Below are 13,436 nucleotides of genomic sequence, written 5' to 3' on the forward strand. Positions count from 1 at the left end.
CTGGGAAATGTATTCATGTGTATTTTATTAGTATGTCGTGCAAAAATTCCATTATCATCTTCTCAGTAAATGCTGAAAGTTCTTTCACGAAACAACAATCGTTCTCAATTCACAAGTTTCTGGAAAACTCTCAGTAAACAAAAATGCCTGTTACCACAAGTCTTAGATGTATTTTAGATTGTTCTAGCCATGTCAGTAAAGCTGGAAGTAAATTAGGAACAGTGAATATCAGAAGTTGACTGTAAAATGTTTTATACCTGGGAAATCTGAGAGAATCAACTGAAAAACAGCTTTGGTAGGTTACGCGAAGAATAAATGTGTAAGGCCTGATGTATGACAAGCATAGGAGGGATAGGGAGCCTATTTCTAATAACAACAAAAGTACAAAACACCCTGAGATACCCTTAAAAAGAAGTGTCTGCAGTCTGTGCTAGACAGACTAAAAATAACGTACTCAGCAACTAAGAAGAAAATGTGGCTGGGTGCAGTGGCACACGCCTGTCGTCCCAGCTACTTGGGAAGTTGAGGTGGGAGGATCGCTTGAGCTCAGGAGTTTAAGTCTAGCCTGGGCACTATAGCTAGACCCTGTCTCTTAAAAAAAATTTTTTTTTTTAATTTTAAAAATATATGTAAATACGAGACATCACACATTTTGAGATAGGAAGAGGGGAGTGAGGATTGTAAGAATATCACTTGCTTCTAAAATTGTGTTCTCCCCTTGGAGCCCAGTACCCCATCTCTATGGTAAGAACCCAGGTAACACGGGCTTGTTTCTCGGTAGGAGGAGGAGGAGGAGCAGCCTCAGCCAGCGCAGCCTCCCACCCTGCCCGTGGAGGAGAAGAAGAAGATTCCAGATCCAGACAGTGATGATGTCTCTGAGGTGGACGCACGGCACATCATTGAGTAAGGGGTCCCGACATGCCCTGTTCCTTTGCCAGCCTCCTGTGAGCAGGGACTGGGGAGTGGCTGGAAGCCCAGCCTGTCCCTAGATGGCATTCACTACTGTCCAGCCCGCAGCCACTGTGAGACCACAAACAGACCAGGTTTATTTGCTTCTGATTTCATTTATTTTTATGGGCATTTAATATACGCAATGCATTCACACGGCTCCTCACATGCTTACAACGTACAGTTTGGTGTACGACAACAAGCTCCCTCCCTATCCCGTTTCCCCCCGGAGGAGACTTTCCAGCATCATGTGTCATCTTCTAGAGACACTCTGTGCACCAGGAAGCAAAACTTGTATATTTTTTCTTGTCGTTTGCACACGTATATCTGGGCATAATGTTGTGTACCTTGTTATTTTCACTGAACCACCTCTCTCAGAAGCGACCCAATCCTGCGTCCATGCCCAGAGAGCATCTGGTCCACAGCTGGCAGCGTTGCCTTGCATTGCATTTTATATTCTCATTTATAGAGCCTGTCCCTTGTTGGTGAACATTTAGGTTATTTCTCATCTTCATCCTGTAAACACATTACAATTAACATATGAATTGCATCATTGCTTCTGGTAAGGAATTAATGGATACTGTTTAAAAGAAAGAAAGGATTGAGGGTATTATATGCTCTGTAGATATGAAAGCAGCCAAAAATAAGATATGTTGAAATCAACAGAAGAAACATACTGGGAAAAAAACCCACTAAGCTAAGTAAACGTAGAGCCCACTGTGAATAGTTTATAAGGACATACAAAACGCAGCCGCACAGTGGCTCACACCTGCAATCCCAGCACTTTGGGAGACCGAGGCGGGAGGATCACTTGAGGCCAGGAATTAGAGACCAGCCTGGACAGCACAACAAGACCCCATCTCCTTTTTTTTTTTTAATTACCCAGGCATGATATACACTCAGCGTCCCAGCTACTGAAGAGGCTGAGGGAGGAGGATCACTTGAGCCCAGGAGTTCAAGGTTGCAGTGAGCTCTGATGACACTGCTGTACTCCAGCCTGGAGTACAGACACAGAGAAACCTGGTCTCTTTTAAGAAAACAAACAGCAAGCACAGCATAAATAAAATGAAAGCAGTTAGATCACACATTAAATTCACTCTTTAAAGGAAAGAGTTCAGATTAGATCACAAATCGCCAAAGTATAAGCGATTCTGGTTTCGTGTGAAGGTGCTTGGTGTGCACTATTTTCCCTTTAGCTCTCAGTAAAAAGGGTGGGTCATATGATCAGCCTCTGACTAGATCAGCCTCTTTATATTCTGTGACAAGTGATAGCATTCCTGTTCTGTGACGGTGCCTTGCCTGGCCTCAGACTGTCCAGCTGCACTTCTGGGTGTCTTACAGATCTGGCCACAGGTCACTGGGCAGAAAGGGCCACTCCACAGAGGTTGTGTTGGGAGTATGTTGTCACAAATAGGAACATGTGTCCTCACCTGGCACTTCGTCTCACTCCCAGGAATGCCAAGCAAGATGTTGATGATGAGTACGGCGTGTCCCAGGCCCTTGCGCGTGGCCTGCAGTCCTACTATGCTGTGGCCCACGCCGTCACTGAGAGAGTGGACAAGCAGTCGGCGCTTATGGTCAACGGTGTCCTCAAACAGTACCAGGTGAGGCAGGGGGGAGCAGGGAGGCCACCGCCACATACCAGCCTTGACAGAGCTATTCTCAGGCTTGTCGGGGAGGGGAGTGCTGCACTTTGGCAGACCTGAGTTCACATTCCGCTCTTTGTGGGCAACTCGCTCTTCACCTCTGAGCCTCAGTTTCCCCATCTTTAAAGCAGGGACGTGATGTGGCAGGTCGGCTGCCAGAGGAACTGCAGTTGCAGTTGTGTGCCGTGAGACGGTGAGTCTGGAAACGAGGTAGCTGGTTCTTTATGAGAGTGAAAAGACGATGGCTTAGAAGCTCTTCACAGAGCCTGGCTTGGAATAGTCAGGACATGCAGCTGCTTGCGAGAGAAGTTGCTGTTTCTGTGGCCTCACTTCTTCAGCTCGTCTACAAGGTCCCAGAAGGCAGCCAGTATGACTCCAGCCAAGAGCCTGGCTCCCTGATTTCCACATGGTCGAGACCTGTTTCCCAGCTTTCCTTAATCAAACTCTCAGACCTTCTATGCCAATATCAGTTTCCAAAGAGGCAAATCCTGTGGCCAGTGGAACCTCCCAAGGCCAGGGTAATCAAAAGAATTAGAACTTGGCCCTTACTTACTTCCTCAGTGTGTTGCGAACATTTCCAAGTTCTCCTGAATAACATGGTATTCCATTTGAAAGCAGTCTCGTCGTTACTGCCTGCATTTCAGAAGGCGCCCACACTTTGGAAAGCCCTCCCTTCATCGTGAAGGGATGTACAGGCCGAGGATTCATCCCTAAGTAGCCCTGGTGGTTTCCCGAATCCAAGTGTCACATGGTGTGAGCAGGTTTCTCCAGGTGGGTGGTGTCAGGCCGTGACAGATGGACAAGGTAACAATTAGGAATTAACTATTCAAATGTCCCCCAGACAGAGAAATGTCATATTACACAAGGCTAAGTCAAAAAGGATCAGGTTGGTTCAGAGCAAAATTCCCAGTGGTAACAGTGGCCTCGTGTGGGATGTGGCTCAGGCAGAACTCGTGCTTGGCGGTGACTGAGTCTCTGAGGTGCCAGGCACGCTCTCGAGTCCAGCTCCGGCTTCAGTCCTGCCATGGCCGCCTCTGTCATTGCAGATCAAAGGCCTGGAGTGGCTGGTGTCCCTGTACAACAACAACCTGAACGGCATCCTGGCGGACGAGATGGGCCTAGGGAAGACCATCCAGACCATCGCCCTCATCACGTACCTCATGGAGCACAAGCGCATCAACGGCCCTTTCCTCATCATCGTACCTCTCTCGTGAGTGCGCCCGCCTCCCGCGTTAGTTTCCACGTTTGCCACAGTTGAGCACTACGTTTAGGCGGCTTAAACGACAGAAATTCATTTCCTGGAGAGCAGAAGTCCGAGATCAAGGTGTGGACAGCGTTGGTTCCCTCTGGAGTCTCTCTTGTTGGCTTGCAGATGGCCGCCTTCTCCCTATGTCTTCATGTGGGGCGTCCCTCTGTGTGTTTCTGTGCCCGAATCTCTTCTCATGACGATGCCACTGAGGTTGGATTAGGGCCATCCGATGGCCTCGTTTTAACTTTATTACCTCTGTAAAGGCCTTGTCCCCAAATACAGTCATGTTCTGAGGAACTGGGTGTCAGGGAGGCAACCTGAGCCTTGGGTGGGCTGGGGAGGGGCACACAGTTGGCCTGTGCCAGTCCATCATCCCGATCGGGGCTGTTTCCCCAGGATGTCCTCAGTGTCCTCTTCCAGCCCCACAAGCAGCAGAGTGTGCACCTGGGAGTCGCAGGAGACAAAAGCCTCCCTCTAGAAGGGTAGGGAGAGGCTGTTGGAGGCTCATTCGAGCAAACACTGTTTCCACTCCCTGCATCGTGCAGTTTCAACCCTCTCGACCACGTGTTCAGGAGCTCAGGCGTGGTGGGGTCTGGGCTCCCCAGCGGCATCCCAGGAGGTTGTCTCACTCGCCACCTCCTGGCTCCACTGTCCTCTTCCGGCAGGCGGAGAGCCGGCCCGCCAGCCACTCTGGGCACCCCTCTTCCAGCTCTGCACCTGCCACCTGCCCCAAGGTTTGCCCAGAGAAGCCCCATGGGCTGGTTCTGATTGGCCCCGCTCGGGTCACATGTGCAGCACCCAGCCAATGAGTGGCTTGGGCGGCAGTCTGCTCTGATTGGCCTGGCCCTGGAGCACAGCCTCTGACCTCACCCAGGCGCTCACGGGGACCTCCTGAGTGAGTGGTTCAGGGCAGGCAGCCAGGAAAACGCTCCTGCATGCAAGATGGCTCGGCCTTTGGGGTCCACACCCCCATAGGGTGGGGGCTGGTGTCAGAGTTCACCTTAGAGCCATTCCTGGCGTCCCCGTTGCTTTCCTCATGGCAGGGTGCAGTAGGCCGCCTTGGAGGAGCAGGTCCTCTGTTTCCGCGGTACGGCAGGCAGCCTCGCCCACCCCTCAGGTTCAGACCCAAGCTGCTCCCCGAGGTTCCGCTGCGCCTGCCCGAGCTCCTGCTCCCAGCATAGCCCTTGCCCTCCTCCTCCGCGGGTCAGCGGCTGCCACGCACAGCCCTCTCCAGTCCGCAGTCTCCACTTCCATGTCGAACTTTCCAAACCTCCATCTCTAGCAGAGCAGCCTTCCCTGAGGTGCTGTTCTGCAGCCTTGTGTGCTTTTTTTGTTGTTTGGTTGGTTTTGGTTTTTACATTTTTCATTTTGAAATCATCTTATAAAAATTGTAGAACTAGTGTGAAGAACTGCTCTGCACCTTTCACCTGTCTTCCCAAATCTCATAACCCATGCACAGTTATGGAAACCAGAAAAATAATACTGATTTAATACAGTTTTTGCACTAACAGCCTCGTTCTGGTCCAGGATCCCACACTGCCTGTAGTAGTTGTGTCTGTGTGGCATGTGTGGGACAGTTCCCCGGTCCATCTTTGCCCTTCACGAGTGCGCCCGTGGCTGCCCCTGAGTCGAACAAGGTTGGCACCCATAGGAACCCTGAGAGTTGCTGGGGCCACCTTGTTCTGGGTGCGAACAGCTGGGCACCACCCAATTGAGGCTTGCTAATTTTTTTTTTTTTTTTTTTTTTGAGGCAGAGTCTTGCTCTGTTGCCCAGCTGGAGTGCAGTGGTGTCACCATAGCTCACTACAACCTCAAATTTCTGGGCTTAAGCGATCCTCCTGCCTCAGCCTCCTGAGTAGCTGGAACTACAGGCACGTGCCACCACACTCACCTAATTTTTCTGTTTTTTGTAGAGACAGGGTCTTGCTTGGGCTGGTCTCAAACTTAAGCAATCCTCCCCTCCCTCCCGCCTCAGCCTCCCAGATTGCTGGGATTACAGATGTGAGCCACCACACCCAGCCTGTGAGCTTGATACTTCTGAATCTTGTTGGGGCATTTGGTCGACTGCCCCTTAGTTTGGGTTTGTCTGATGTGATCCTGGGAGTGGTGCTTGTAGTGTCCCATAGCTGGGGCTAGGAGACACCGTGATGCCTCGTCCCCAGGGATGTTAACTTTGCTCTCTCAGTTAATGAGGTGTCTGCTGGGTTTCCCCCCTGAAAACCTAAGAGTTTTCCTCTGTAATTAATAAGTATCTCATGGGAAAGGACTTACATGCTATGTGAATGTCCCATTTTTTTTCCTACTGTCCTGATAGTTTTAGCATCTGTCTTAGTCTTTTTTCTGTTGCTATAAAGGAACACCTGAGGCTGGTTAATGTATAAGGAAGAAAGGTTTATTTGGCTCATGTTTCTGCTGGCTGGAATACTGGGCATCGGGTGAGGGCCTCAGGCTCGTTCCAACTCAAGGGGGAATGTGAAAGGACGCAGGCGTGTGCCCTTACTGCATGGCAAGAGGGGCAGCATGGGGGTGGGGGCAGGCTCTTTTTCATGACAACTCAGGAGAATTAATAGAGCAAGAACTCATTCACTAAATGGGGACGGCACCAAGCCATTCATGGGAGATCTGCCCCCATGACCCAGACACCTCCCACTAGGCCTCGCCTCCAACACTGAGGATCAGATTTCACCATGAAGGTTGGAGAGGTCAAATACCCAAACTATAGCGCCATCCATCTGAGAAGTCTTACCTGCAAAGATAACTACATGGGAGTGGCCAAAAATGTGGCTTTCTGCTTCCCTCCTTCCTTCCCTGGTGTTAATTGGAATGCCACTGCCAGGAAGTGCTGTCTCTTCTCCCCCTTTGTTTGTTTGTGTAATTATTTATGTCAGTGTGGGATCGCAGACACTATCGTTACTTTTTTTTTTTTTTGAGACAGTCTCACTCTACTGCCCTGAGTAGAGTGCTGTGGCTGGCGTCAGCCTAGCTCACAGCAACCTCAAACTCACGGGCTCAAGCAATCCTCCTGCCTCAGCCTCCTGAGTAGCTGGGACTACAGGCGTGCGCCACCATGCCCGGCTAATTTTTTCTATATATTTTGAGTTGTTCAGCTAATTTCTTTCTATTTTTAGTAGAGACGGGGGTCTCGCTCTTGCTCAGGCTGGTCTCGAACTCCTGAGCTCAAATGATCCACCCGCCTTAGCCTCCCAGAGTGCTAGGATTACAGGCATGAGCCACCGCGCCTGGCCTTATCATTACTTATTTTGTTGCTTAAATTGTCCCCGATGTAACTTGAGGCCTTTCAGGCTGGTTCCTGTGTCCTTTCGACATGTCCCCATTATTTTGTTGTGGTTGTTCACTTCAGAATAGTTGCACATTTATAGTAAAGTTGGGAAGCTAGTGCAGAGAACGCCCCTGTGTCTCACCCAGTGTTCCCTGTGGTTGGGAACATCTTAACGTTATCAAAGCCTATTTGTTGTGACTAAGGAGCCCACATTGGCACGTTACTGTTAACTAGACTCCAGACTTCACTCACTAGTTTTCCCCTGATGTCCGTTCTCTGTTCAGGATCCCACGTTATATTTAGCTGTCACGTCTCCTTAACCTTCTCTGGTCTGCGGCAGTTTCCCAGACTCCCCGTAGTTTTGGTGACCTTGGTGGTTTTGGTGAGACATTTTATAGGATGCACCTCGAGGCTGGGTCTGTCTAATGTTTCTCTCATGGTTAGGCCATGGAGATGGGTTTGGGGCAGGAAGGCCACGTAGGTGCTGTGCCCTTCTCATCACGTCACGTGACATCAAGGGTACATACTGTCAACATGCCTCATTACTGCTGATGTTAACCGTGGCCGCCTGGCTGAGGTCGTGTTTGTCACATGTCTGGGCTGGGCATTTGCTTCAATTCCCCTTTCATACTGCAGTCTTTGGGGAAAAGTCACTATGCTCAGCCCACACACGGGGTGGGGAGTTAAGTTTCACCTCCCTAAAGGAGAGTAGCTGCAGAAATCATCTGGAAGTCTCCGTGGAAGATTTGTGTCTTTTCCCCCATTTATGAATTTATTCAGTCATTTATTTACATCAGTATGGACTCGTGGATATTTATTTTATACTTTGGGCTATGTGCCAAAACCAGTTTCTTGCTTTTGTTGCTCTGATCGTTCCTGCTTTGGCCACTGGGAGCCCTTTCAGTTGGCTCCTCTGTTCCTTTGACCCCCCACTGTCATTGCGGGGTTTCTGAGGACGTCCTCGTTTTAGGCACCAAGAGATGCTCTGGGCTCATCTTGTCCATTTCCTGCCCCACCCTGGAACCAACATTTCTCCCAGCAGCGCTGGCTTCCCTATGGCAGTGGTTTTGGAAACCCAGACCAGGGTGCTGGACGGGCTTGTTTCTGGGGTGTCATTGTTTCTAGGTCTTCTTGGGGGACGGCACTAGGAAATAAATGTCCCCGTGCTAACCCTGCATACACATACGTCTGAGATGATTTCTGTGTCCTGTTATCTGTGCCTGTGTTAAGCCAAACATTCATACTACTCTGAACCTGGAAACCTGGCGCTGTGAGACTGTGTTTTTCCCAGCAGCAAGCCACAGTGCACAGTGTGTTCTCATAGGGGCCTGTGACCCCACAGAGGTGGCAGAAGACTGGTCGCCCCAGTCCAGCTGCCTGGCACTGGCTGGCATCAGTCCAGGCTGCTCCACCTGGAGTTCCTTTCCCTCTTTGCCCAGCAGCCTCCTCAGGCCCTCTGAGGCAGGGCTTGCCAAGTCCTCCCCGGCCTTCTCTTCCTCACGCGGCTGCCCTTGCACACGGTCAGGTCCTCTGCCAGCTCCGAGGGCAGCCAGTGGCCATCGGTTCAGCAATGGGCTCCCGATGGGAAACTGGAGCTGACTCTCTCTTCCTTGTCCCTGCAGAACCTTGTCCAACTGGGCGTATGAATTCGACAAGTGGGCCCCCTCCGTGGTGAAGGTGTCCTACAAGGTAAGTCATAGCCCCAGGTGGCTTCCTCTTACTCGTTACAGGACATGGCATGGCCAGGGAAGAGGTGTGGGAGATACAGGTTGTAAAGAAAGGGAGGTTCCCTGCTTGTGTGACCTGATGCTCTTGTGTGCGTTTCTTACGTCATACACACAGGAGCATAGTATTACTGCAGGTTCGGGGTCATTTATTTTGCTGGGGGGTGAATGCTTGCTTTTAAAAATTAAGATATGGACTCATTTGTGGAATATGGTGACATTAACACATTTACCAGAAGAATTCATTGTTCTCACCTGAGCTTTAGTTAAAAACCAACGCCTGGGCCAGGTGACAGGATCACTTGAGGTCAGGAGTTTGAGACCAGCCTGAGCAAGCGCGAGACTCTGTCTCAACAAAAAATAGAAAAATTAGCCGGGCGTGGTGGTACGCACCTGTAGTCAGGAGGCTGAGGCAGGAGGATCGCTTGAGCCCAGGAGTTGGGGGCTGCAGTGAGCTGTGATGACCCCACTGCACTCCAGCCTGGGTGACAGAGTAAGACCCTTTCTCAGACAAACAAACAAACAAAAACTAAACACATTTTTGTATAAGGACTTAATGAGTATGCACTGTGGCCACTGTGACGTGACGCTGGGGTGACATGGGCCCCAAGCCTTCTCTGAGTGCTGCCTGGAGATGGGTTGACGTTCTCTTCACGAGCACCATGTGATGTGGGGACTATAATTGGGCCTGTTGTGCTGGTGGGGAAACTGAGGAAGAGAGGGCCCCACACAACCCATGAGTGGCAGAGGCAGGCTGCGTCCCCAGCTGCGGACCTTCCCAGTCCAGGCTCTTCACCCTCGGCCGTGTGGCAGGGAGTGGGGTCTAGGCAGAGAGGACAGCGTGTCTGGGGGCCTGGAGAGGAGGGAGCGCTTGGTTGGTTAGAGGGGCCGCTTGCAGGTGAGCCTGGAGGGAGTGCCCGGTTTGCAGCCTGGGGCAGAGATTTGGAACGTGGGAGGTGCAGCATAGATTTGCTAATTGGGGAGGAGGCAGGAGTGATCATGGTGTCCATCACTCAGCTGGTACCATCTTGGGAGGGGCCCTGGTTTCCAGTTTGGGAGCCTGAGATGGGGACCCCGGAAGAGGAGTGCAGCAGCTGGCGGTGCAGGCAGCACTATTCCCTAAGGGCCTGGCTGCTGCCGGCCCACGCTCTTTTCTCCTCTCCCTGTAGATGGTGCTGTGTGTGACATGGTTGGGGGACAGACCAACAGCCTTACCCAGCATCTTTCCATGTCATCTCTGGCAAGGATGAGCCCTCTTCCCTTGTCACTGGGCAGCTGTGGGGGGTGCTAGTGCCACTTGGCTACCTAGTCCCAGACGCTGAGCTGTATGTGTCCTGTTCCCCTTGCAGGGCTCCCCGGCAGCAAGGCGGGCTTTTGTCCCCCAGCTTCGGAGTGGGAAGTTCAATGTCTTGCTGACAACATACGAGTACATCATTAAAGACAAGCACATCCTCGCCAAGGTAATGTGTCCTCGTCCAAAACACACCAGGCTAGGGGTCAGGCGCTATCAGGGGCTGTCACTGCCCGATCATAGTTGTCATGAGTGTCACGCTGCCCATCTTCTCCAATGCCCCTTGCAAATAATTTCTCAGTGGGTCAGCCGCACATGTGTGAAAAGACAGCTGCTCTGTGTGCGTGGTAAAGGTCCACATCAGGGTAACCTTGGACTTCCTCACTGTCTCCAGGCTGGCCACACAGCCATGTGACCACTGTGGTCACGTCCAGAGGCTGGGGCTGTCCACACAGCTTGTGCTCTCCCTCCTCTCGGGGCTTCTGCCCAAAGAAACTTGCCACCTGCGGTGTCTCCTGACCCACTGCAGTGTCTCCTTAGAGCCATGGCCAAGCTATCCAGTGTCATCCTATCTCTAGACTCCACTGCCTTCCTCCCTGGGGGCCGTGCCTCCCACACGCCGACCAGGGGACGGGATTCAGTGTTTTGGGGAGCGACAGGGGACCAAGCACTCTGACTGAGGTGCTTTGTGGCCCGTTGGCCTTGGGCTGCTGGGTTGGAGGGTTTGGTGAGGGCTGTCGGAGTCCTGGGATCCTCTTCAGGGACATAACTGTGAAGGCAGTTCCATCTTGCTGTGATTGCTGAGCATATCCTATGACCCAGGTGTAAACCAGGCAGGGTCCCTTGCCTGCAGAAACCTCATCTTCCTGCTTTGAGGAGGGCTGGAGGCTACTCTCTGTCCAGTGGAATAAATGCTGAATGGTGGAAGTTTGGGCCCAGGAACGGAAGAGATACTTTCTAGTCACCATACCTCTCTGTGCATGGTCACAGTGACGATTTTGGGGCTTTGTATTGGGTACCTGCTATGCTTCCCTGAGGGAAGTGAGGGAGTGAATCCAGCCTGCGGACTCCTGCCCCGGGCCTGCACTTGGATGCTCCCCTGTGGGCTCACCCCTCTGGTTTGACACAAAGCCAGGCCCACCCCACGCCCAAGAACGAGGCTCTGAAAACCCCGTGCTTACCTGGCGGTGGCCTGATCAATGTCACTGCTGTGCGATGCTGGGTGTTCCTTGTGGGAGGGGCCGCCATGCCCCTTCCCAACCAACATGACTGTGTGTGTACCAGGCACCTGGGTGCTGCTTCCCTCAGACCTCACCCTGTCCCCATGAGGCCCATGGTCCCTGTCATGGTCATACGGAGACTCAAACTGAAATTTAAACCTGGGGCTCCTACCTGTAGATGCATTTAGTGACTATCTGTGTTCATCTGACATGTAGCCTCAAACCAACAGGCTCTAGAGTGTGGCTGGGGCCAACAGGGTGTGCTGGTGTGGCCCCCGCCCCACCCTCTGAACCCACTCACTCGTCTGCCTCTAGACGCACAGCCTGCTCATTGGAAATGTCACCAACTCAGTCCCCTCAAGACTCCCCATGCCAGGAGGGATGAATCCTCTAGTCAGCGAGATGTGTGTTCTGCCAAAACGTATTGGGCATTTTTCTGTGCTTTACATTGGCATATGGGATGTTTTTGGAAATCCAACATACTTACCTGCAACTTGCTGTGTTTACCGGATAGTCGTCATGGGCTTGTCTCCCCGTGTGTGTGTCTGTGTTGACCCCATGCTTGGTAGAGGCTGCTTTGTGTGGCGCTCTCTGGGTCGGCCCCCGACTCTCCACCTGGAGCCTTCGTGGCTGAGGGACACGCAATGGGAGAGTCTCCCTCCACACTGGGGCCGCCCCACTGCCTCCCTGCCCCTGACCACCCACTCTCGGGCCTGCAGATCCGTTGGAAGTACATGATCGTGGACGAAGGCCACCGCATGAAGAACCACCACTGCAAGCTGACGCAGGTGCTCAACACGCACTACGTGGCGCCCCGCCGCCTGCTGCTGACGGGCACGCCGCTGCAGAACAAGCTGCCCGAGCTCTGGGCGCTGCTCAACTTCCTGCTGCCCACCATCTTCAAGAGCTGCAGCACCTTCGAGCAGTGGTTCAACGCGCCCTTCGCCATGACCGGTGAGAAGGTGAGCGAGCCCACCTGGCCCTGTGTCGGCGGCAGGGCAAGAGGCAGTGGACCTGAGTGACGCCGTGCTGTCCACAGAGGAGCTGTGCCTGCGTTGACAGTTCCGGGCTCGGCTGGCTCTCTCTGGTCAGTGTACGTTGAGTGCCCACCACGGTGGGCAGGTCCTGTGCCACATGCCAGGCGACAGTCCATGTCTGCACAGCGCAGGGCAGAGATGGTGACGTGACCTCCCAGGCACACTCGGGCTTCCCTGACTCTGCACTCCAGGCACAGGGGGGACAGCAAGGAATAGGGTCCTGAGGTGGTCACAGGATAGGAGGGTGTGGAGAATGCAGCTAGAGGTCCCCTGTGTCCTGTAAGTCCCTTTAGAGGGTTCAGATTTCCCTCTAAGGGCAGCAGGAAGCTTGGAAGTTTCCAGTTAAGGAAGCCACAGGGTCAGGTTCTATTTTACATTGTTTTCAGAGTATTGTGGCCAATGGGCCTTGACGGCCATGGGTGGCACCATCAGCCTGAGAGCCACACTGTGGCACAGCAGCTGTCAGGGGCCAGGTCTGCATCGTTGATGAGTGTCACTAAGCACTGAGCCTAAAGTCTGTCATGCCATTGGGGTTTGAGACATGTTTTTGGAGTGGGCTGTTTTCTGCTAAAGGGGGTTATGCGGCAGAACCCGAAGCTGCGGGCAGAGCTGCAGAGGTTCCCTGGGAGCACCCCTGCCTGAGGCAGCCAGGCCGCCCCTCATTCCCACCTACGAGGCTTTCCTTAGACATGCCCAGGACAGTGGGGGCCTCTGCCGTGTGTATGGAGGGCCCTCCGCTGGATTCACCCACAAGGTCCCTGCCTTCCCTGGCACTGGTCAAGGCAGAGGCCCTTCTGGAGGAGAAACCAAAGCTTTGCCTGGAGTGTCATGGTCAAAGAGCCCCCAGTTATCAGACCCCCATGCCCCCGTTTTCCCCATGCCAAGAGCCAGGAGCACACGCTGCAATTTCATCAGTTTTGAGTCGAGCAGAAGTTCTGTTAAGAAACTCCCAGGGAAGTGGTAGAAAAGAAGTTCAGACATGCTGTGTTTTCCTCTACCTTTTTTTAGAATTTTTAAAAACATGTTTTCTTAGAGGAGCAC

The 13,436-nt window shown here is 52.5% G+C and overlaps 1 protein-coding gene across 7 annotated transcripts in view; it reads left to right on the forward strand.

Moving 5' to 3' along the window:
- Nucleotides 1-13,436, forward strand: part of SMARCA4 (SWI/SNF related, matrix associated, actin dependent regulator of chromatin, subfamily a, member 4) — an 83,609-nt gene that overhangs the window by 38,093 nt on the left and 32,080 nt on the right. For all 7 annotated transcript variants that reach the window (XM_012641271.1, XM_012641270.1, XM_012641272.1 and 4 more), the window contains exons 14-19: nucleotides 782-903; nucleotides 2,402-2,552; nucleotides 3,641-3,804; nucleotides 8,746-8,812; nucleotides 10,197-10,307; nucleotides 12,078-12,320. In XM_012641271.1, the coding sequence (XP_012496725.1) occupies nucleotides 782-903; nucleotides 2,402-2,552; nucleotides 3,641-3,804; nucleotides 8,746-8,812; nucleotides 10,197-10,307; nucleotides 12,078-12,320 (858 nt within the window). The remainder of the gene's footprint in view (nucleotides 1-781; nucleotides 904-2,401; nucleotides 2,553-3,640; nucleotides 3,805-8,745; nucleotides 8,813-10,196; nucleotides 10,308-12,077; nucleotides 12,321-13,436) is intronic.

Source organism: Propithecus coquereli, unplaced genomic scaffold (genome assembly GCF_000956105.1).
Source record: "Propithecus coquereli isolate 6110/MARCELLA unplaced genomic scaffold, Pcoq_1.0 Scaffold164, whole genome shotgun sequence".
NCBI classification, from domain to species: Eukaryota; Metazoa; Chordata; class Mammalia; order Primates; family Indriidae; genus Propithecus; species Propithecus coquereli.